At 42.1% G+C, this 25,073-nt stretch overlaps 1 protein-coding gene across 1 annotated transcript; it reads right to left on the bottom strand.

Moving 5' to 3' along the window:
• Positions 1-10,383: 10,383 nt before the first annotated feature.
• On the bottom strand, positions 10,384-24,526 carry GOLT1B (golgi transport 1B). The gene is made up of 5 exons (XM_074168491.1): positions 24,416-24,526; positions 18,911-19,002; positions 16,837-17,015; positions 14,328-14,409; positions 10,384-12,974 (listed from the first exon to the last, which is right to left on the bottom strand). The coding sequence occupies exons 1-5, from the start codon at positions 24,438-24,440 to the stop codon at positions 12,936-12,938; spliced, it is 417 nt and encodes a 138-aa protein (XP_074024592.1). The 5' UTR covers positions 24,441-24,526; the 3' UTR covers positions 10,384-12,935.
• Positions 24,527-25,073: the final 547 nt, after the last annotated feature.

Here is a 25,073-nt window from a genome sequence, read left to right as displayed (position 1 = left end):
CACAGACCTTCTTCAAAACCCAAGAATCATTCTTAGTGCAGCTGTTCCACAGGGTATAAAGTTGCTGTGATGTTCCCTCAATCTAACTGAAAAGCACCTGTGCTATCTCCACGCCCTTTGTCTTGACAAGGAAGACTTCTTTTTAATCCCCAGATCAGTCTCACTAAGCAGAAGAACATAAACATGGCATTTATAAAAGGATAGTTCCCACAGATGATCATCTCTCATGTTAGTGTTCACCACCACCAGCTCCTCTTTCATTAGTTAAAGTTATTCCTGAAATTACTCAAAACCTCTGAATACATGTTACGGGGTTTTACCCATAGTCTATTTTAGTACAATGGCAGACATAAGACCTATAATAAATGCATACGCATAAAAAGGCATGATGTCTGCCAGGATACCATATCCTTTGCAGGTTTTTTTTTTCTTTTTAATCATTAAGAGTCCCGTGTTACAAATAAAACAGTAAGAAATCCCCCCCACACCCCCCCCCCAGAGGAAATTATACACCTTCCCTTCCCCCTCTTCTCCCTCTCGACTCATTTCTTCTCCACACATGCTGTCTGCAATGAAAGAACACGGAAAGAGGTAGAATCACACACATCCTCCTTCTGAATCTCAAGCAACAAATCTCCTAGGGACAGAAATCTCCTTCGCAAAGCATAAATAACAACAACAACAACAACGAAGAGCATTAAAATCTGTAAATACAAATCTGTGAACTACCGCTGTCCTCGTTTGCCGAAGGAAAACTCCCTCTTGCGACTCCGCATGCCCCGAAGGACGGACGAGGGGATTTTTGGCAGGAAACCCGCTCCGCTTACCTTCATCATGCTGGCAGACGCCGGCTATTTCCCCGGCGGCGGCGGCGGAGCGGGCTCTCGACGGGCCGCCGCTGGTTGCGGGCAGCGCTGCTACTGCCGGAGCCCCGCCGATCCCCGGCTCCCCGGATGCGGCTCCGCCGGCGGCGGCGGGGCGCTGGGCGGACTCCGGGCGGCCGATCCGCTGCTGCCGCCGCCGCTGCTGCCGTTGCCGCCGTGGCCGTTGCCGCCGCTTGCGGGCTCCGATTGCATCAGCGCGGGAGGGCGGCGCGCAGGCCGGCCGCCGCTGGGGAAAGCGGCGAGGGGCTGCGGGTCGCCCCGCCCGGCTCCTCCCGGCGGCCACGCACACCTCGCCGCCGCTCCCGCCTCGCCCCGGGGAAGCACCGGCAGCCCCCCAGCCGGCGGCGAGGCCAGCGGGAGCTGACCCCCCCGCACCTATCCGCGGGGGCAGGTTGGCTTGCGGGGGTCGGCCACGGCCCGTGGCTTGCCCCTAAAATGGCCCCACATCACGCGCTGTGAGACAAGCTGAGACAATTAAAAGCTTTTACTGTAATTTATACAGAGGATAACACGTTCTTAGCCCCCTCCCTCAACAAGTATGAAAAAACTCATCATTTTCAGCCTCTGAGTCATTTCCTCCTCCTCGCGTTCAAGTTGTCTGACACACCAAACACCTCGCAGTTTATCCCTCCCATCGCTAGCAAGCCCTTCAGCTCCCACACTGCAAGGCAGGCTTGCCCCAGCCTTCCCTCTTCCATCACTTCCTGCACAACCTTTGCTAAGTCCTCCAGCCCCCGCGGGGCCCGCACAACCCATTCGAGATGGAGCTAGCTGGGATTGCATTGCCAGGTGTTTCACAATGGTCATCCCCACCTGCTAACCAGCGCCTAGTCCCCACTGAAGTCTACCTAGCTACACCTTCACAGCTCTTCATGCCTCGGCTGGCCACCTGGCAGCCAGCCGGTGTGTACTACCGCCTCACTGGTTTCTGTGCCCAGGTACCCGGCAGGCAGCACCTGAAGAGAAGAGAATATCTTGTCATCAGATGCCGGTCTACTCTGTTATTTCTACCAGTGCTGCTGCCAGTCAAACCATACAGCAATAGTGCTACAAACCCAGGATATTTAAGAAAAAAGTCCCAGTGTAACCACAGTGTAATGTTCCCAACGTGCTTACTTTCATCTTTACTGATTTTAAGTCCCTTCTTCCTTTACTACTGTTTTTGTAAGTGCTTTCCCCTTCTGATCTGCTTGAGAGTAGTTGTAAAATGCTGTTTCATCTCAACGCTACTGTCAAAAGTGACAGGTTCTGCTTTGCGTGATGTATGTGAATTGTTCTCTCCTATACAGTGCCAGAGGTCAGTTACACAAACACAAGTAGATCTCTGTTCCTGCCACTCTTCAGCCAGGTAAGAAAGTGCCATGTAATGGAATAATAAAAATTTGGATTCCAAAGAAACACGGGTAAACGACACTACCCAAACTGAAAGTTCATGTGAACAGTGATGTTTTAGTGACTATTTAGGAGAGAAGAAAGACAGAGCAAAAACCAAGAGGCAGAGAAGACAGCAAAGAAGCATCAGACAGATACAAATCATCATCACTGAACTGCTATTCAGCACTCATGAGAGCAATTCTACCCATTCACAATGAATTATCTTCATATTAAAACCCCAACATAGGAACAACCATCAGGCCAAAGGTCCATTTAATTCAATATCCCGTCTCTGACAGCCAACAACAAAGATACCTACAGAAGAGTTACAAGAACGGAATAAGCACGTAAGGGCACTCTCCTCACATGCTCTTTTAGCTTCAAGGGGTTTGCACCACAGCAGTTTCCTGAAAGATGGATTCTTTAGGCTTAACAGTTCTTCATGGACTTTTGTTCTGTTAATTTAATTATTCCTTGAACCCATGTAAAATTTGTCATCTATAAGATGTGCTAATGAGTTCCACAATTTACCCCTGCTCTGCGGAAAAATACTTGCCACTTGAAAATTCCACAACATGCTCCCATCTTCTGATATTGTGAGACTGTAAACACCAACAAAGATCAAAATATTCATCCCCTCTATGGCATTTGTGATTTTACAGACTACTGTTGCATCCTCTGTCAGCCATCTCCTTTTCCCAGATGAAGAGTCCTAATCTTTTTAGTCTTAATAAAAAACCAGTTCCATACCCTTGATCATCCTTGATATGGGATGGGGACATGAACTACACAAAACTCTCAAAATGCAGGTCAATATATTTACCTTTAATTCACTTTTTCCCCTCTGTTTCTTTTCCTAACAATGCCTGGTGTTCTGTTTCTAATTTGACTGTTCCTGAGCACTAAACTGAACCGATATTTTTACAAACTATTTAATTCCAAGATTTCTCTCCTGAAAGGTGACAGGTCATTCATAACCCATCACTGTTCACATAAATTTAGTGAATTTTTTTTGGCCATGTGCATAATTTTATACTTGCAGACATTATTATATGTTATTTTGACAACCATGTACTCAAATTCAGAAGGTCTTTCTGCAACCTTTTGCAGATAGCTCTGTTTTGGCTGAATTAACACCATCACACTGAAGGTTTTAATCTCATCAGCAAACTTTGTCCTTTCTCTATTTGCCTCCATTTCCTTACCATTTTCTCAATTGCAGAGACTCTCTCTTCTGTTTCTTATCTTTTAACCAATTAATGAGAGCAACCAATAAAGCACCTTTCTTATGGGAGCTTATCTTTTATGAGCCTTTAGTAAAGGACCTTGTCAAGTCCTTTGGAAATCCAAGTAGACCATATCAACGGGACCTCTACTGTCTGCATGTTCATTGAATCCTTCAAAGAAGTTTCTAGGTAGTCAGCTCAGGATTTCCTTTCAGAAAAGTCCTGCTGAGTCTGCCCCTCAACCTGATATTTATTCATATATCTTTTTGCATTTCTTATTGCAGGTTCTACAGTTTCTGCAGACTTAATTTAGTATCCTGAATCCCTCTAGAACAACAGCTGTTTGAGTGCAGTTTTGGTGTTTCCAGACCTCGATTTGCCTGTCTGGACAGTATTGTGCTGGGAGCCCTTTTTCTTTCTAAGTTCTCTGCGTTATGCTCCACCATACAGATGTATTTCAAGTTATCCTCAAACTACTGCCAACTATTGAGGTACAGAGCAGAATCCATGGCCTGGGTATAGCCAAGAAATAGGAGAAGGAAAGGGAAAGGAGAAATGTTATCTGAACTACAGAGGATTTGTGCAAAGCCAACACACCAAGTTATTTATGATATATACTAAAAAGAGATCTTTTAATTGATAGTCAAGCTGGTCCTGAACTTGATAATAAAAATCAGAAAAAGATCAAAACTCAGAGAAGCTGCAGAACTTACCTCAAAACTTGCATCTTGCTGCAACACCCCAAAAACTGAGATTGACATTTATAAATGTCATACAGACATATTTTTGCAGTGTTGGTTTGCATTGCCTCAATCTAGTTACGCTTCCTTATGTGACACGCCAGAAGTTAAAATGCAAGGCACATTGACTTTACCTGGAGGCATTCAATCAGTTGTATTGATCCATCAATAGTAACATAATTTTTCTACATTCTGAATATTTCATTTTCATAAACCAGGCCATTGTACATTTTTATGCTAGATTTTCCATTAATGCAAAGCATTCTGCGAACGCTTGACAGCACTGTTAAACTTTAGAAGTTGTAATGAGTAAGTTTTTCACAGATATGAGAGAATTAGGTAATTTATATGCTTTGAGTCCAAAGTGTTTCCACAAATTCTAGAGATTCACAAGGTGAATAGGAGCTGTGACAGCTGGGGCCTTAGGGACAGATTATGTTCATAGAGCGGGCCCAAAAACCTGCGATTGGTATGTTCCATTCATTTTGCTGGTCTGCACAGAAGCCGTGCAGAAGAGCACACCATTTCTTCTGCTTCCCCTGGGCTCGTGAGTGGAATTTTTGCAGAAGACCAAAGCGGTTTCATCGTGCATGTTATCCAAACCAGGACTGAATAAACTCATGATTTAGCCACAGAAGTATGAGGAACTACTGTTGGGAAAATGAAAAGGTTCTATGATATGAAGCCAAATGGGAAATTTTGAAAGAGGAATTCCATAATTCTACAAGGAATGAAGGGCAGAAGCCCATAGTTTGGTATACTTTCAAAGGTTTCCTCTTATAACCCTGGTGTGTTTAAAGAATGTAGGGTGAAGGCGGGTTTTCCATTTAAGAGAAAGCTGGGATTCTGAGATATTTTTTTTCCTTCTCAAATGGAATGAAAACTTCCTGGAGTAAAATGTGGGGAAAGCAATTTTGATTCAATCAAAAAGTATTATTTAGACAAAATTTGTGTTTCAGTTTGATTTTGATCTTTTAAAATTTTCAAAGCTTTTTGTAATATAAGCCCTTTTGAAATGCATTCCAAAGCTATTTAAAAAAAACAAACCACAAAACAGTTTATTTTTCAAAAATTTCAGAATGGTATGTTTTGATCTGTCTGAAATACTTTGCTTCTACTTAACTTTTGTACCAAAACTCAATCATGCTTAGTTTCTGCAACTGCATGAAAGTGCATTGGCACAAATATTTAAAATAGGGAAACATCAATTTTCATCTAAAATATTCTTTAGGGAAAACCTGTGACTGATTTCAGTCCCAAAACTAAAAGTCTTCAGAACAAATAAGAGGGTAACTGCAGGACATGATTTCCAGATAGCTGCCTTGTAGAACTGGGAATACTGTTGTGGAAAATTTTTAAAGTCCTGACGTAAGTGAGGGAAAGAGAAATCTTTGGATGAGAATCAGGTTGGAATAGTAGAAATTTCCTAACAGGAAAAAAAAGAGAGAAGTATTATAGAAATATTATATGTATATATGAGTTCATATATGTTCAAAATATTAGGGTAAGATCCTTTTTAAAATTATTTTTATTTCAGAGAAGGACAGGTCATTTAGAGTCTTGTCATTTTGGCCTACAACAGGATGACAGGAGAAGCTGAAATAATAAGCCTTATACACAGAAAGTGCTGGCTGCAGTCTTCATTTTGGAAAAGGAGAAGAAACAGTTCTGATTCTTTGTAGAAACAGAAAGATAAAGGCACAGTGGCCTCGCTCCTAGCCACAGGCACACGTCATGTCACAGAAGGGCTCAAGTGAGACGCGAGGTTTCAGTGGATGTCATTTTCAGAGAAGCAAGACCTTTCTGTGGCAGCACCTTCTCCTGGTGCTCATTTCCATCCTCATGCCATTCTTTTTTCCACCTCCTGGGACATGCCAGCTCCTCTGTGTGTGGGCTCTGCTGTAAACCAGATTAAGAGAGTGATCGGGGTTTAAAAAATCCAGATAAAAAGCACGGGGGTAGGAAGTAATTGTTGTAGATGCTAAAGGGGGGGGGAAAGCGTCTAAGCTGGCATCCTCACAAAGAAGTACAGACTGTGTAATTGCAGTCTCTGAAAGAAACACTGAAAAATGAGAGTCGTGAGAGAAGATGAAGGGGAAAGCAGCCACAGAACACCTGTCAACCACGAAAACACTAAGAAAACGGCTGAAAGGAAAAAGCCTCCATGTGTGAGGGTAATTGGAACTCAATAAACACAAGGTGTCCTGCCCTTTCGTTCCCAGCCACTCAGGGAAAAAACATTTTACGCATTCTTCCAAAATAAGCACTTTGTGAATGTGTCACTTATTTTTTGCCCTGAGAGGCAAGAAAAACATTGCACTCTGGGTATTAACCAAGAACAGAGTTTGTTTCCAACATTTTTCTCACCTTCTGTTTTCTAGCTCCTCCTCTCCCCCTCACAGCCTCCTCAGGGGCCTCGGGACAGGGCCCTCCCCACAAGCCCCTTTCCAGAAGTTTCCAGGCCGCCGCCACCCCCCTCGCCTCAGCACCGCCCGCCCTGCCGGAATGGGGCCAGCTTCCTTCAGGTCACAGAAGGTAAAGTGCCAGTCATGCTCAGAAGGGCATTTCAAATGAGTTTGGCTGGGCCAGAGGAGGGAATGGGGGTGCAGGGAGGTGCGGCCGGAGGTGGTAGCAGATGAGAGCCTCCTGTAGCTGGCTCCATCTGAGGCTTTAGCACCCGGACCCTGTGAATCCTGATCTCTCATCAAAATCAACCCACTCCACCTTTTAAGGGAAGTGCCATGATTCCTCACCAGCCCGTTTTCCCCATCCAAGGTAACTCCTAAGATTTCATAACCACTAAGTCACTTCTTTCTCCCCCACTCAGGCATGCTTAAAAACTGGCAGAAAAGCAAAACGGGAAACACTGGAGGTTTTGTGCTTTTATATTTTTTTCTGGTGGGGTAAGGAATTTGAGGATAGTGCTCCACATAAGTTCATAGAAACATAAAATTGTTTAGGTTGGAAAAGGCCTTTAAGGTCCTCAAGTCCAACTGTTAATCCAGCACTGCCAAGTCCACCACTAAACCATGTCCCTCAGTGCCACAAGTACACGTCTTTTAAACACCTCCAGGGATGGTGACTCAATCACTTCCCTGGGCAGCCCATTCCAAGGCCTGATAACCCTTTCTGTGAAGAATTTTTTCCTAATATCCAATCTAAACCTCCCCTGGCACAACTTGAGGCCATTTCCACTTGTCCTATCACCTGTGACTCGGGAGAAGAGACCGACCCCCACCTCTCTACACCCTCTTTTCAGGGAGTTGTAGAGAGCGACAAGGTCTCCCCTCAGCCTCCTTTTCTCCAGACTAAACAACCCCAGTTCCCTCAGCTGCTCCTCATAAGACTTCTGCTCTAGACCCTTCCCCAGTTTTGTTGCCCTTCTCTGCATGTGCAGAGTTAGAGGGTTAATGATGAAAGCCGCTCAGCAGGGTCACCTGGAAGACTCGCTGCTGAACTGGTTGGTTTCAATACTAAATAAGTATTTAAAGACTGATCTAATGTGATTTTTTTTCTGTGGTGTTAAACATTTTGGGCCAAAAATGCCTTTTATTTAGATTGTAGAAATCCACATGAAATCTTGCTTTCTCTGACGTTGCTGGAAGAGCTTTTGAGTGCCTGGAGAAAAGGCGGCAGCGAGGCAGTTGGGCTGTGGCAAGGGAAAAGCCTACTTTTCCCCACCTCCAAATCACAACCGGACTGCTTCAAATCCTGCCAGCCCAGAGAGGGGCTGACGCGTGGCGCTTCAGCACGAACAGCTCTCTATAAAAAGCTCAACATCCGTTTGGTGTTTTAAAGCCGCATCGCAGTCCCCCGGTCTAAACCGAATCAAGCTTAAAAAAACTCCAGAAGTACACACAACAAGCCGGCCAGAAATTTTCAGGACATTTTTCGGGGCCCACTTACCGGCTGTAAGACCCCAAACTGTCGGCCTGTTGCTTGGCTGATTTGAAAAAAAGACAATAAAAGGCATCTTTTGGCCTCGACCACACGAGGTATCGCCCCTTGGTCTCCAGGTATGACCCCGCTGGCTGTCCCGGGGACCCCGGGCAGGGCAGGCTCCGTACCGCTGCTCGCAAGGAGTCGGTGGATCCCCCGGGACCTTCCCGGTTCCTGGTGGCCACCCGGCCTTCCTCTTCCTCCCGGCTCCCCCTGGTGGCCACAGGCAGCTCTGCAGAAGGGCCGGTGCGAACACGAACTGAGGTTCCGAGCCAGGCACTGAAAAAAAGGAAAATAAAGAGGTTGAGGGTCACCTACGTTTTGCCCGTGGTCAGCCACGCTGTCACTGCGGTGGTGCAGGAGGCCAGCTCCCAGTCGTAAACATCTTGGCTCCTGGATCTCAATGAGATCTACACCCCTGTACCTAACAGTGGGTTAAACATTGTTGCCCTCTCAGCAGAGAAATTCCCGTATGTGGTAAAACCAGCTAGGAATCCAATCCTTTTAAGAGCTTTTACACGCAATAAGATACTTCAAAGCTATATATTTCTATAGGGGATCCATTACATTCCCCAGCAAAGTGGTACTACTGCTTCAATGAAAAATGGTTATCTGCTAGAAAGTATACAGGAACACAAATACTTTTCAGTAAGTATACGTCCAGACATCTGCTACTTCAGCACGTAAACTAGACACATTAATGAGTGATAAAAAACACATAAATGCATTTCTACAAATAGATCTTGAGCAATATCCCAAATTATCAGTCATAACACTTAGTTTGAGATAATGAATTCCACATCAAATCACTCCACATCAATCCTGTCATTTTTCTGCAAATTGTTACATACTTGAGGAGGATGGTTTAGCATATAATAATTGCACTGAAATTAGACTTGGCGAGGGATTGCAGCAGCTGCAGAATCTCTTTGGTGGAGTGAGCATAAGTCTTCTGAAAGATGCTTTAATTTGCCAGGACCAATACTAGTGGAATAAAGGTTAGAACAAGTGGGCCACAAAGGCCAAATTCTGCTGGGTAAGTTAGTCTGGTAGTGGCTCACTGGTGCTATCATGGGTGGTAACAGCAATCTGAAGGGTAGAAGGAACAGCCAAAGCAAGGCAGGAGGCGGCAGCCAGAGAAATAGAGACATGAGTTGGAGGGTTGGCAGTGACATCTGACGAGACAGCAGGGAGACACACATTCTACATTTGGCTTAGGGACATGGACTCTACTTTCCAGCCTGATAATCAAGCAAAGCAGAAAGGCAACAACTAGATGAGTCCGTACCTTCTGGTGAGGAAACAATTTTAAGTAATCCAATAAAATCTCACCTTTGACGTCTACTGCAGAGACAAGATAGCCTCCTTTACAATGTTTTGGACACAGACTCTAAGCTACAGCAGTACCATGTTGTGAGCGATAACAAAGTCAAAGTATTCCTGGTAAATAAATGGCAACTGTTCACTGAAAGTACCTGGCCAGGAGCTACATGCAGATTAACATGATACCTCTCACAGTTATAACTAGATGTAGCTGTGATTTTTTCCTTTTAAATTAGGAAGTGCCAATTATTTGGAATTCTTAGGACAGAACCAACTTTGGTAAAAGTTGAGAGGCTGGAACTTTATTCAAAGTTAAGTTTTTAGGGCATCAACTAGCACATGGCACCAACACATGACAACTCAACAGTCAAATAAAACCCCTGCTTCGCTATTCAACTCCATCTGTGAAAATCCTGAACAGCGTGTTGTAAGCTTGGAGCCCTACAGAACAGTAAACCTGCTTATCAGGCCAGTCTCTAGGCTATAGGGAACTCGTGCTCATATCCTTGAACTAAACTGAAAGCACAGGGACTAGAACCTGCTCTGAGTTCCAGACACGTGCCCTTTTTCTCCTGAAGTTTCACAGTTTTTTCCTCAGATAGGAAAGGAGGTGGTTTAACCAAGAAACTACTTCCCCCATAATTAATTTCCACATTTTGTTGTGATGCATTTGAAACTGGAACCTGAATAACTAGGGGGATGTTTATGTAAAAGGTTTATTGTAAGAAAATGAGGAAACCTTTCCATTTAAGATTCATCAAAGACACTAAAGCTATGAAAGTCAGAACAGTGTGAGATAGCCAAGCAGTAACAGCATGCACTCCCTAACCTTTGGAAAGGAAAAGTTCCCAAAACATTTTCTTAATATGTGCACGTAAAGAGACACAATGACAAATTATAGAAAAAGGTACCCATTTATTCAAGGTATGAGAAGGATATTTACAGTATTCTTTTGCTCAGAATAAGATCCACCCTTGCGATTTTTAAAGCAGCAATTATAAATTACATTTAAAAGGGGAAATGTTCCAAGCATGTTTCTGTTAAGAGATATTTTTACAGCAATAGAAACACTTTAAGGCTAAGTCATATTGACCTTTGCTGCCACCCACATTTATCCTGGCAAAACTGTCTCAAAGACAACATTACCTTGAGGGATAAAGACTGCGCTAAATTCAACATACAATTTTGTTCCCTCAGATGCTTTTCACAACAGTTCACGTGACAAACTGACTTTTGATTTAAAACAACGAATTAAATAGAAGCAAGATGAACTGCCTACATCCCGGCATTTCGGAGGGCTAAAAGATCATATACAGCAACACATTCATTACCTCTGAAAGGTATCATCAGCTTTCTTGTTGATGAAGGTACTTGAGCTTACCGAGCAATGTGCTTTCAGTCAGAGCTCCATAGTCGTGTGGTGCAGTCCACCTTTCCCATCACGTTACTTCTCAAAAGTCAAGAACAAAAATCTCCAGGTAGCTGACTTCTAATGTAAGTCACGAACACCATCTGCTTTAGACAGTACTTGATTCCCACAGTACAGATTAGGCTGCTAAACCGCTGTAGTGTTATTGTCTAAGTCGTTTTAAACACACAACAGATCTACCGGAACAGTTAAAATTGGTTTATCTCTTGAGGTAGAAGCCACAAGTCATATTTACTCCTGTCTGTAAATTATAACACACATACCATCAGGTAAATATAGGCATCTTTTTTGTAATTTGTAAAATAAACAGATGCTATTCGTTGTAAATATAATGGCATTTTTTTACTGAATCATTGTGTGTTTGTTTGAGAAGGAACAACGTCGTTGATTAAACATTGGGAATAGTAGATTGTGGCTATTTATACAGTTGTAATGAAAATAAAACATGTCTTAAACTTCATGGCAATTTCCAAATGGGTTGGTATATGAGGATTCTTCTTAAAAGTTATTTTGGAAAATACCAATTTTAACTGCATAATAAAGAAAAAAACACCAAAAAAACATCCATTAGACATTTAAGACTACATAGCTACTTGAAATACTACCATTGCATTTTTGGTAATTTTTTTAGGGTTACAGTTAAGGGAAAGGAAAGTTAAATGCAACAGAAACCCCCAAAATCTGCACAAATACAATTTCCTCAATGATCATGTTTTGTTAGGTGAGGACACCATGTAACTAAATCTACTGAAAGTGCACAATGTTTAACATTCCAACAGAAGGAGAAATGGGACCCTTGCATTAGTAGGGGATATTCATTCCAGGTTAGCTAAGAATCTCTGTAACAAAGGTGTTGCTGTAACTGACAGAAGTTTTAAGTTATTTGAAGATAACCCAAGCAACAAGATACAAAATTTATGGAGATTGGCACCTGGTCTTTAGTTAGCCCCATTAGCTCCGTGTTCTCCCCAGAGACTCACATACACACAACTTTAAATTTTCATTTTATTACTGTAAAAAATAAAAGTCAATTTGTAGTTCCAGAGTAAACAAAGAATCCTTAGCTTCAAACTATTTAAAAACAAAGGTTCAAATTTTGATAAGATACATTTCACAGGGTTCATGTCAGCACCTTAACCAAATGCATTTTATTTTTTTTTTTGTGAACCAAGCGTATTTCACAAAGTCTTCATGTTAGCAACAAGGGGCTACAGTCTCATCTGGATGCATGTGTAACATCACTCAAGGAGAACAAACTGGAAGGACTGCGAGTCATTTTCCAGAGTTCCCTGTTGAGCTCTACCTGTTCAGAACCAAAATTTAAGACTGAAGTTATTAAAGATTGACCTTTTGCATATTCCGAAATGGAAGGCAAATACAATCAACTTACATTTGGCTTTGAAACATTAAGATAACAATGTTTTATTTCAGCCACATATTTACAAAAATGTTTACAACAGAACCGTGTAGGGTTTCCTTTTTTTTTTGTCATAATACACTTGAAGATGAATAGTCATCTTAACCTTCATGCAAAGACGCATCTCTTGTTACACAAGAAATTTTCTGTTTGGTTGTCTGTTTTTTTCTCACTCTGAGGATAGCAAGCAGAGGGTTGGATAAGTTTGGGTCACCCTTAAAAACGAAGGCCTGTTTGCTCTACTGCACCTTCAAAATAAGGAGGTAAAGTACAGGCACCGTTAATTCCACAAGGGTTCATTGCCTTTAGCATGTTTTCCAAAAACAACAAAAAATAGTCTTGAACAGTTGTAACATGGGTTATTCCATGACTTTCACCTCTTCAGTTTACTTCCTGAACTCTGGAGTTACTTTCCTAGAAGCATACTTGCTGAGCTTCTTGTCTAATGTATATTGTTGACTCTACATTTTAAATTAAACTGTTATGTAAAGAATGTAACAAGATTTTCCTTTGTACACAAATTAATCTTTGTGCTGAGTATTCTTCAAAAGGATTTTATAAATAATACAGTAAGTTTAGAATCAGTCTTCTGCTCTCTTGTCATTATACCATGTTGTTGCTTTCTCCAACTTTATCTACAAGCTGTAAAAAAAGGAGACAAAAAGGTTTTTAACTGCATGACATTTATACACAGTGAAGTTACTCTCAAATATTACTTGCTACTTGCACAGTTAGTATGCAACTGAAAATGAGAGAAAAATAGTACTCACCAAGGTCTCATGATTTCAGTTTGTGAAAATTAGAAATCTTACATTGCAATTGTGTTTCTGCATGACATGTTTTTCTCATATAGACATTAACAGTGCAACATGAAGATGCAACAGAATGAAAAAGGAAATAGAAGAATGCAGATAACACTGCTAGCTTAATGATTAAAACAAAACGATACAGTATCAGCCACACATGCATTAGTAGACCAAGTAAGATATTTCAACTGACCATCACTGTGGATTCTCTTCTGAGCCTACGTAGGCTTTGAATAAAACATTAACAATTATCTTTTTAAAACAAGATTTAACCCCATTATGATCAAATTAAATATGACTAAGTAAGATCAATTGAAAAATTAAACATTCAATTGATCATGAATTATAAGCCAGAACTTGGCCTAGCTGTAAGATTGGAACAGATGATCTTGAACACTAATTTTTAAAAAAAAAAAACAGCCTGTATACATCTAAATTATAGCCCCTATTTATTTTTTAGTAGTAGCTATTAAAACCGTTACTTTCAAAACTAGGGTTGACAACGCTTGTGTTAAAATACATACAGAAATTAGCACAGTAAAAGTAGTTAACTGAAACACCCTAGATTACCATCTTTCTGGCACCTGTTAATTGTCTTCAAATCTCTGGCTACTTGGTCAAGAAAATGGAAAACTGCATTTAAAAAAATACAAATCTCAGTAAATAGCAAGACGGAGCCTGGTGCAGTGGACCTTAATAAATATATCTGATGAATGACTACGCATCATGAGAGTTTCTGGATTCACCATACAAGCTTCAACTTAACATTGAACTAAAACCATTTGCTTTTACAGGCCACTTTTCATAAACATATCCTAGTACAACACAAAGAACAGTGTCCTTCTCGTTGTACAGACCGGAGAAGAAGCACTGAACAGTGGCATGATTCATCTGTCCGGTCACCTAGGGCCAGGAGTGAAGCAGGATTTTCAAGTCACGATCCAGGGCTCTTTCCACTTCACAACATGTAAGCGGAAGCAGCTTCTGCAAAGGTGTCCTTTGACATCTAGAAGTCCCTCACTGGGATTGAAGGTGATCTGTATGGTGCAAGAACTATACAGGAATACACTCAAAGTCACTGCTCTAAACCTACATTTGCTTTATTTCTGATGCATTTCTACTATGGCTATAACAATGGAATAAAAAACAGTACAAGCTTCAAATTTTGCATGAAGTACCAAACACTTACCGAGCTTATACCAGGTAAATTCAAGAGATATCCGAGAACTGGAACTCTTCTAATAAAGCCAACCACCACAGGAAAGAACCCCCTTTAGGTAAGAATATCAGAAGACTGTATTAGTTTTTATAAATAAACTATTCTCATGGTGCTATAAAACAAAGAAATAGCAGGTATTTTTAAAACCAAGTTTACATAAAATCTTGTAGCTTGTTAGCATCACATTAATTTCACCAAATACATCAACATACACTCAGCAGAGAAGAGAGAAAACCAGGAAAGGAACCCCTATTTTTTAAATGAACTTAATTTTCTTCATAGCTGGCAACTTTCAGTCAGCTCTTCAAAAAATAACTAAAGAAAAAATACCCAACTTAGTCAACAGAACTGATGCTCCCAACAGATTTCTCAAAACTACCATACATATTTTGAGATGATTTCTTATTACATTATAGGAAATACAGTCTTGTAATACTCAGTGTAAAAACAACTGAAGTTAATTCTGAGTAATCCCCTTTGAAGCCATATATGGTAGTCTACATTAACTAAAGAAAATTAAGCATAACATAGTTATGTATTCACTTATTTCACAAGTTTATGTAAAGTCAGAGATTTGAATCATGAGCCGGGGATGTTGCCTGGCATAGCTGCTACAGTGCAGCCCCCCACACTCTCCACTTCATCTCTGCAGCAGGAAAAGAAATTTTCTATGGCAGTATCTGTGCTGTTTGCAGTCACCTGCAGTAATTCAGCTGGTGGTGGCAATCTGAGTTATCCCTTGTTGAGCTATACATTCCCTGTGTAGAATAAGGATTAATGTGTAATGAAACCTCAGCCACAGTGAAACAGTGAAGTTTCACAAGTCATCCTCCTCTTCACTACGCTGGTAAAAACTATTTGCTGGATAATAATACCAGCAAGTTTTTTCCTACAGATTTTCTTCTCTTTTTCTCCCTCCACTCCCCCCCTCCCCCCGAAGACCAGACAATTTCAGTGGCCCAGTAAGTTGTGATGGAGGACACACAAACCACTTAGATTAAAACAGTTGGTGTAGCCAAGAATAAGGAAGTCAGTATAGCAGGATAATATTGGTAGCCATAACTCTGGATGCCTCTAATGTAAACAAGGTTTCAAAAGCAGATTAGAGTACAACAGGAGATACTATCCCAGAATAGCCTTCTCCACTGCATGTAATCTGGGCATGTGAAACCATGGCAAAAGCTAAGCCTCTGATGGGAAACATTAAAAACAAGAAAGGAAAGACATTCTAGATTTAAAACAAAGTAGAATAATAATTGTCTGTCTCTCTATTTAGTCAGATGCATCTTCAAAAAAATAATAATCTTTGCAATCCTGTCCTTTGTTTAAGTGTTACTTGGTCATCAGTACCTAACTGCTGCTTTGTGGAGAAGCAGCGCTCTGCAGTTACTACTACAGGGCATACAAAAGGTGACTGTGTTAAAATAGCCTAGGCACGCAAGACAATAACCTAGGAGTAAAGGTTCTAGAGGGATCTGAACACTTACTAGAACTGGTTTAGTGGTCTAAAAATCAAGAGACTGAAAAATAAGAAAGTCTAACAGTGTTTATACTTGTATTATCTTAGTCTGAGTTGAAGTAAAGTTACTAGAACTGCTAAGTTGCTTTTGATAAATATAAAGGTTCTCCATATAAAAGTCCCAGTAATCCACATGACTGGAATCATTAGGAAACACAGAAAGAAAAGAAACAAAAAGAAACAAAAGTCCAAGAACAACTAAAAGCCTCCCTTCTTACTTATTAGCATATGTTGTACTTTGTTCTATACTGAAATACCAAACTTCAACCATGGAAATAAAGATAAAATATAGATATACAGGTTGCAACAAGTCAAATTCTTTCACCATTACCATGCATTTATGGAGAAGTCAAATGATACATTGTGAAAGCTATAGTTTTTCAACAACAGTCTTGATACATATAATGAGTTTTCATGTTTCCTTAACTCAGTCCAGATAACGCTAACCAAAACCAGCAGCTCTCATGCTGCTGGGTACAAGCGTAACTGAAACAGGACAGAAAACACCTTTTCACTGGGCTACCATAGTAATGAAATAAGGTTACAAACGTAGGATGTTTGTAACAAAGTATTTTGACTCATTTCTTGAAGAACAAACTCTCCACCAAAAAAAATACTAAGTATCTAAGTTGCCTTTTTTATGGGGAAATACTTAAACTTTGCCCTGCTAACAATTTGGGGTCCCAGCTGCTTTGAAGCTTTACAAATCTTTGCTTAGATATAAACAACATTACCAAAGTCGGTTTGGTATATGCCTCAAACATTAGCAGATTTAAATCTTGGAGATCTACTTATCAACTTTCCACCTCTTGCAAATGTAAATCAACAACTTTATAAAAAATTGATCGAAAGCAAACATTTAAGGGATGCTGCTTTGCCAGCTGTAACACAGGAACACTGAAGAAATACACTTATTCCTAGATACATCAATACAGAAAGGTATTTTGAAACAAGTCTTACCTGAATAGTAGGAAGAACCCATAAATTTCAAGGATCATTCCTATTAAAGGCCAACCAATGAGAACTATGAGCACACCACCCAGGAAAAAGCCTGTTGCTTTCATTTTGTGTTTTTGAAAGAAGAATCTAAATGTTCTTTCTAAACCGATAACAAAAGACAGGCCAGCCACGAATAAAACCTAGAAAAGACAAAAACCAACCAAATAAAGAAAATAGCTAATTATATTCTTAAGTTTAGGATGTAAACATATATATATTCTACAATATATATTCTACAAAATTAGACTGCATTTCTTGCATAACTTCTTGTAATACCAAAAGATAGATGGTGAGAAGTAATTTACTAGTGATTTTCTTCTGTAAAGTCCATTTTAAAGCATTTGTAGCTAGCATTCAAAACTCTTCTCACACCTGCTTAAAAAGTAAAGAGTCTACCTTTGTAGTCTCTGACAAACACAATCATGTCAAAAGACCTAATGATTGGTCATGACCAATCATTGGTCAAGGACCTAATGACCTATATCTGTCCTGTAACATAAGTACAATCATTACTCACAAGCAGCACTAAAGCTCAGTACCACTGACAGCAAAAGTTCCTAAAAACTGAGAACAGACACGTTACAAAAGCACCTCCATTTTGTACCATGGATATCTTCAACAGCTTGTACTGATCTACTGAACAGTATGAAGTCAAAAGAGGAAGATAGCTGAAGAGCATTATCTCACTCATTTGTTTTTATTGTGGGTTTTTATTTTTCTTGGTTTTGTGTTTGTTTAGTTTTGTTTTTTTTTTTTAATGTGTATAGTCTTTCTACTGTTTACTAGTTCCAGTACAGACTCAACATTATCACACTAGTCCCAACTAGTTACAACTACTTTTAGTGTCCTTTAGCAACAGGACTGACTTGTAATTATTTCAGCTTGTAAGCATACATCTGGGCAACATTTTTGCTGAAAAGGGAATAGTATCTCAGATTTTACTCAAGATTATAGATGGAATTTAAATTTTGTATGTTATTTAATAAACCACTTCCTTAGCATATTTTTCCCTTTCTGATATCACTTTTTTTTTTTTAACTTCTTATAAGGATACAGTACCTTTTCTTGCATTATCTTTGGTTACCACATAGCCTGTCATTGTCTCTTCCTACCTATGTTTTCATCATTTTCCCTAAACAGGATCTCGTATTTCCACCTTACATTACAAGAAGAAAAAAATAAGCATTATTTTATTTTTTACTCTTCCACTATACACTTCATTGATGGTTCAGAACAATGCTTCAACTAACACACTCAAATTCAAATATATGTTTTAAAATTTTTCTTCTGTGAATCTCAGTATTTGACTCTGCTGCCACAGAATCAAACTGATCAGTTTTGACCACAGACCTCAAGGCATCAGGAAAACAGGATATGAACCTCAACCAGGCTGTGCTCTTGGCTGGCAAAGCTGAGAAAAGCAGTAGCACAGATATTATCACATTCAGAAAACACCTTGTCATTTTATATTTACTTTAGATTGGGAATTTTGTGTACCAGAACTAGGTTTTATTTTCTATCCTGCTTTAAGTGAAAACGTTGATTTGGTAAAAACTGAAGATATTAAATCTCTCTACTGTGTAGGGTTATTGCCTCTTCTAAACCCAGACTATCAGTAATTCATACTTCTTTCTTCCTTCATAAAGCACAGCAGCGCACATTTGCTAGCATGTACAAAACACTTCTCTATTCTTATCCAAATAGATATTAAAATCTGACAGTTATCTTACAAGGTGACAAAAAAGCAAGCATTAGTAATCACAGCCAATCTAAAAATCTTACTTTCAGCAGCATAACAACTACAGAACAAGCTGCTTCTTGCCTGACCAACATACCGCAGACCTGACCTGGAGGTACGATCTTTAGATTGATGTGAGCTGCTCTAACTTTAATCAGGAAAAATGATTCACTCGTATCACTGAGCAGAACTCTTCCTTTATACTGATAACATTGTTCTATATTTAGCTTATTTTTGATATATCATATACATAATTCTAAGTGGTGCAGAATCTAAGACTAAACAGCAGGCACTTACATTTCCAATAGCCAAAAGAGCTTTGTCAAAGAAGAGTATCATTCCAAAGAAAAGGAAAAACACTCCAAAGCCTGTTAGTCCCATTCCAATCTCTGGAAAAGAAACAAATTTAGGCATGTAACAAAACATGGTACAAGGAAAAACTTGTGCATAAAAATTGTGAAAAACTTAAAATGTCCAATCTACAGACATTTTAAACTTATAGAAAAACTCGGCCTATTTTATGACATTGCCATCAAGCAATGGCTGACTGGAAGGTCCCAAAGAGTGGTGCTCAATGGATTTAAATCCAGCTGGCGGCCGGTCACAAGTGGTGTGCCTCAGGGCTCAGTGTTAGGACCATTTCTGTTTAACGTCTTTATTGATGATCTCGACAAGGACATAGGGTGTATCATCAGCAAGTTCGCAGATGACACCAAGTTAAGCAGGAGTGTTGATTCCCAGGAGGATAGGGAAGCTCTACAGAGAGACTTAGATAGATTGGATCATTGGGCCAACATCAATGGTATGAGTTTCAACAAGGGCAAGCGCCAGGTTCTGCACTTGGGCCACAACAACCCCAAGCAGCGCTACAGGCTTGGGGAAATGTGGCTGGAAAGCTGCCTGGAAGAAAGAGACCTGGGGGTTCTAATTGACAAGCGGCTGAACATGAGCCGGCAGTGTGCCCAGGTGGCCAAGAAAGCCAACGGCATCCTGGCTTGTATTAGAAACAGCATGACCAGCAGAAGTAGGGAGGCGATTGTGCCCCTGTACTCAGCACTGGTGAGGCCACACCTGGAGTATTATGACCAGTTTTGGGCACCTCACTACAGGAGAGATATCGAGGTGCTGGAGCGAGTGCAGAGGAGGGCAACAAAGCTGGGGAAGGGCCTGGAAAACAAATCCTATGAAGAGCGGTTGAAGGAGCTGGGACTGTTTAGTATGAGGAAGAGGAGGCTGAGGGGAGACTTCATCACTCTCTACAACTACTTGAAAGGACACTGTAGGGAGGTTGGTGCTGGTCTCTTCGCACAGGTAATTAATGACAGAACGAGAGGGAATGGCTTCAAGCTCCAGCAGGGTAGGTTTAGACTGAACATTAGGAAAGAATTTTTCACAGAAAGAGTGGTCGGGCATTGGAACAGGCTGCCCAGGGAGGGGGTTGAGTCGCCATCCCTGGATTTGTTTAAGAGCCGTTTAGATGTGGTGTTGGGGGATATGGTGTAGGGGAGAACTTTGTAGAGTAGGGTAGATGGTTGGACTCGATGATCCCAAGGGTCTCTTCCAACCTAGATGATTCTATGACCACCTAAAAACTTTCCTGAGTGTACAAATATAGTAAGCCTTGTAGACACCAATTACTTTAATAACAGAGAGATCTCTGGAAGCTGCTTAGCAAAAAAGTACATATTTGGATCTATAGACCAAAACTGAATGCAACAGAAAAGCGTGCATGCATATATACATACAGCAAAGACAACCCTTTTAATTTGCTGCTGGTATGGAGAAAAGTATTGTTTTGTGAACAGATAATGAAACTTTGTTTTCCATTTGCAACTCTTATCCATTATCTTTACTGCAGTAACACAAGTACCCATGTCCTTTCCATCCTCCTGAGACCTCACATTCCACCTCCCATTATCTTGCATAGTGGTCCCACTTCCCCTGACTTCTGGACTGAACACAGCTCAGATCAGTGCTATAGGCTCTTTCCAAGTTACACACGTGCTATTAAACACTACCTTGGCTCTCCAGTCAGATGCCAGTATCTTTGCATTCTGCCAGTCTGTAAAGGTTGCTCAAGAAATACTAGGAAGGCAAGAGTAGGATGGAAGTCTTGTCTGAGAAACTGGGCTAGAAATGCCAAGCTATGATTACAGCTACCACTTGAAAACAGCTTCTGAGGTATCTTGCAGACCATACTTAGAAATACATCCTACTTTTAAAATTAAACATCTAAGGCCTTCCTTTGACACAGACTGCAATAGGAGAGAAATAACAGAAACAGCAGCAACACAGCTGCAAAAAATCTTTGCATTCATCCATGCACTCACCCTTACATTATTCCTAATCCTGTGCCCAGAGAATTTAGAAACCTACAGGATACATAAAAACAGCTATCAAAACTAGCCATAATACTATAGACAGGCTGGCAGCTCAGTTTGTGTCCACATCTGGATACATATATTTCGGAGAGAGTGATATATATACAGGAGATTATATATATACATATATATGTTTTCTCAGTAGTTTTGTATAGTCTAGCCCGAACGCCCACCCACACTATAATAGCCTTCACTGCTACTGTTACCCAGATCTACTTGATCATTTACTATTACTTGAAGAGCTCAGGAGTAAAGGAGCATCACTCTGCCCATTCCAGAACTTCCATTTAGTCATTGCAAAAACAGTTCAAAACAGCTCAGAGTAAAGAGATTTGTTACTGCAACATTCCACTTCCCTAACTTCTGCAAAGGCTCATCTTTCAGCGAGGTTGCAGACCACATGGTGTTAAATCTGTAGTTCTACAGTATCACCTGCCACTTTAAACTTTTGCTGTGAGCATTTTAACCACCCAGAATTAAAACTACTAAGTAACCTGCTACAATTGATTTACTGCAGACACTCTCAATACTTGTTTACAACAAAAAATGGAATTGGAAGCTGCACTTTCAATGAATCTGCTGACTGAAGGCAATATAACAATTGCAATCTGCCCTTTTCTCCAGTACTCTTTACTTTAGAAGACCAGAAACAATCTGTATTCTGGAAGGAAAACACTTGGAGGCAGGACTCCAAAGGAATTACCAGCTGCCAATAATATAAATATGCAATCACAGGAAGCCAGTATTCATTCCTCCCACAGACACAACGCAAAGTAGGGATTTTGCAAGAAGGCAGAGGCCAACTCCCAACAGCTGCCGCAATTACTACTCTGACACTTCTGTATTCACTTCAAACATGTTTGTAATCACCTCCTCCTACAACAGATTCAGATTCACTGAAGTAAGTCAACCATATCCTCTGGTTAGTGGATGGAGAAGAAAATAGAAAAGGAAGACTATTCTCATTATCCCCAAATTACTGCTGAAAGAAGATGAGTAGTCCAAGACTATTATTCTCCGTTGCCAATATTTCAGCAGAAGATACTACTGACTTGATTCATATCAGAATTCGGAAATACATTTGACTAGCATTCTTAGAGGGAGAAAAAAAAAAAAGCACTGACATTTTGTACATAACCTTTGCAACAATGAACTAGGAATTTTTATAGAGGATGCAAACTATCTTTACACATTTCCTCCTGTGCCAGAAGAGCCTTCCCATATTACTCAAATACAACATTTCAATGCCTAGAAATGCAAAAACACATACTAGCCATGTTAAAAAACCCAGAGTAAATGTAAAAATTATTATGATTTACTGAGAGGAAGAAGCAATGCTTTCTCCATGTTTCTGCAGAAATCCCATAAGCTGTGCAAGAGTACTGCAGGACTGAATCAAATTGGCTTAGTAAATATTAAGACTCAAAATTAAGATATACTGGTTGTGAAAGTTAGGGAAGACGATGCACATCCTCTATCTTTTATGTACAAAATAATAATGGAATTGTGGTCTATAGACTCTCAGAAGACAAAAATTAATGCAGTTTACAGGTTATGAAAAATTTCAATTTTTAATTATTATTTTGCTAGCAGTAATTTTAGTATTGAAAAATTAATTCGGGAAAAACTAAGTGCATTCTTTTGCAATTACTGGTGATTTATAACATCACTCAAGGAATCATTTAAGAAATGTTCCAGACTACAGCTGCAAATTTAACTGTCCAAACATCAACTAATGCAGTGGTTCTCTCCAGGTATTTATCACACTATTCTACCAGTGACTCTATGGAAAACCCCATATTTTCCAAATAGCAATGAGTTTAAAAATATCTGATGAAATACCTTCAGAATTTCAGAAAAAACAGTGAGAAAACTGAAAAACACTGAACTCCATAGTATTTTACTTACTACTCCTGGCTCTGATGGTTAAAACCAACAGAGTCAGCAGTGGAGTTAACTGAAGGTCCCAAATGAGGAACTAAGAAAAGGAAAAACAGTGAATAGATACCATCTTTCTGAACAGATTTTTCTTTTTCCCCAGTGAATAGTCTGGAGAGGAAGACAGGAGAACAAGCAAAAGCAAAGCCCACAAGCATTTAATCAATCGGAAACCTAAATATTAACCCCAAGGGTTAGTACCCATCCCAGTAACAGAGCACGGCACTTGAATTTCTCAAGAAGTCATTGACCTTGAATGCTGCTAACCTGCTTTTCTGCCAGTCTTCATCCTTGGCCTTGATGGGCTCTCCAATACCTCCATTTCCAGTATCCTGCTCTCCAGTTAAACTTAATTCTTTAAACTTTCTTTTCTACATCTTTCACACTTAGCCTCCTTCATAACTGACACAATGGTGCCTATCAAGCAGGCTTATTTCCTTTCATGGCAACCATGCCAGCAATGTGTCACGTGTGAAACATTAATTTAAATCAAAGACCTAACATTATCCTTTACTTTGTGGTTTAAACACTTACAAACCCCTTTCATTTGATTTCTTTGTATTTTCCCTTTCAACATCTCTATTTCCAAGTATTTCTCTTCAGTGAGAGCAAAACTACAGTCGCATACGAGTACCTTTTTTTCCCACTTCAGACTGAGTTTCCGGTCCTCACCTTAAAAGTGTCACCTGCAAGTCTTCCCCGTGATAACAGCCAGTTAAGAGAAAGGCAGTAAGGCCACTGACATATCACTGAGCGATTCCAAACCACCGATGTCCACAGGGAGGCACACGAGAAGACTTCAGCTCATTGCTACTTTTGTTCACCGTTCAGCTTTCATTCATTCTCACCACCCCCGCCAACACCAAAGGCCTCACAGCCCCACTCAAACGGCGGCGGCGGCGCTGGTGGCGGTGCCCTCCGAGGAGGGGGGTGACCCACCCCTGCCGAGCGCCCGGCCCTCTGTAGCCCAGCATCCCGCCCCACTCTCCGTTTCCCCCGGCAGCTCGCGGTTCCGCCGCCAGACCCGAGGCCAGGCCAGGCCAGGCCCAGCGCGGGTCGAACAGCCCCAACCAAGCGGCCACTGCCAGCTGAGCTCCGCCTGCGTCCTCCCGCTCCCACCCGCGGCTGGTTGCCAGCCGGTGCCCGCCGTGGGGTGGGACACGGCCGTGCCGCCAGCCCTGTCTCGCCTGCACAAACCAGACCCCGAGAGCTCCTCAGGCGGAGAGCCCGGGCTGAGGAAGGAGACGAGCTCTCCGCAGCGGCCCGGACCGGGACCCTGGGCCCCGACCGCATCAACCGACGCGCCGCGGGAGCGCGAACAAAGGGCGAGGGTCCGGGAGCGGCGGGCCGGGCCAGGGCCGCCCCGGTCGACTGCTACCAGAGCGTCCCGTCCCCCCTCCCAGCCCCCGCCTCCCCGCTCCGCAATTCGGCGGCGCCCACCCCCACGGGCCCCTCCCACCGCGGAGCTGCCGGCGGCCCTTACTCTGGCTGTCCGAGAGGGAGATCATGGTGGCGGTGGCGGCGAGCGCGGGGGTCTGAGGAGAATCAGCGGCAGCAACAGCCACGTCTTCCGGAAACACGCAGTCCCCTTCGCTTCGCCGCCGGGTGAGAGGGGGCCGCCGATTGGAGGGGCCGGCGCCAATCAGCAGCTGCGTTGTTCGCGCCCCTTCCCGTCTCGCTGCCCCGCCTCGCTGCTTCCATGACAGCGGGCGGGAGCCTCGCGGGGTGCCGCTGCGGATTGGGGGAGAAGGGGGCGCGCGTGCTCACCCTCCCGCTCCCTCCTCTCTTGGCGATTGGCTGAGGGAAGCCGGCAGTGGAAAAAGGCGGAAGGGGCGGGGCCCGAGGTCCGGCTGTCCAGGTGGGAGCGGGGAGTAGCGGCGGGGCCGGCGCGCGGTAGCGGGGAGGCGGGGCGGGGGCGCGCGCGCGCCTCGGCACTGACCGTTGGGGCGGCGCGTGACAAGGGCGGTAATTCTGAGGGAGGTGGCCATGAGTGCGCGGCGGGGGCAGGGGGTCAATGTCCGCCTCCTCCTCCGCCACCCCTGTGGGCCCAGCAGCCTTCGGCCGTCCCCGCTCCGCGTGCCGGGACGCAGGTGGCGGCCCTGCCCGCGGGTGGTGTTCGGCTCGCAGGTGACGGGTGCTGA

Source organism: Numenius arquata, chromosome 2 (assembly GCF_964106895.1).
Source record: "Numenius arquata chromosome 2, bNumArq3.hap1.1, whole genome shotgun sequence".
Lineage (NCBI taxonomy): Eukaryota > Metazoa > Chordata > Aves > Charadriiformes > Scolopacidae > Numenius > Numenius arquata.
Note: the sequence above shows the minus strand (reverse complement) of the source record. Positions and strands in the feature narration are given on the sequence as shown.

Bases quoted from the DNA above. Each gene is read 5' to 3' on its own strand.
- GOLT1B (XM_074168491.1), bottom strand. From the start codon at position 24,440: ATGATCTCCCTCTCGGACAGCCAGA. The intron at 19,003-24,415 runs GTAAGGGCCGCC...TTTCTTTTCCAG, and splicing joins CTCCCTCTCGGACAGCCAGA to AGATTGGAATGGGACTAACA. The intron at 14,410-16,836 runs GTAAGACTTGTT...TCTTACCTAAAG, and splicing joins GGGTTCTTCCTACTATTCAG to GGGGTTCTTTCCTGTGGTGG.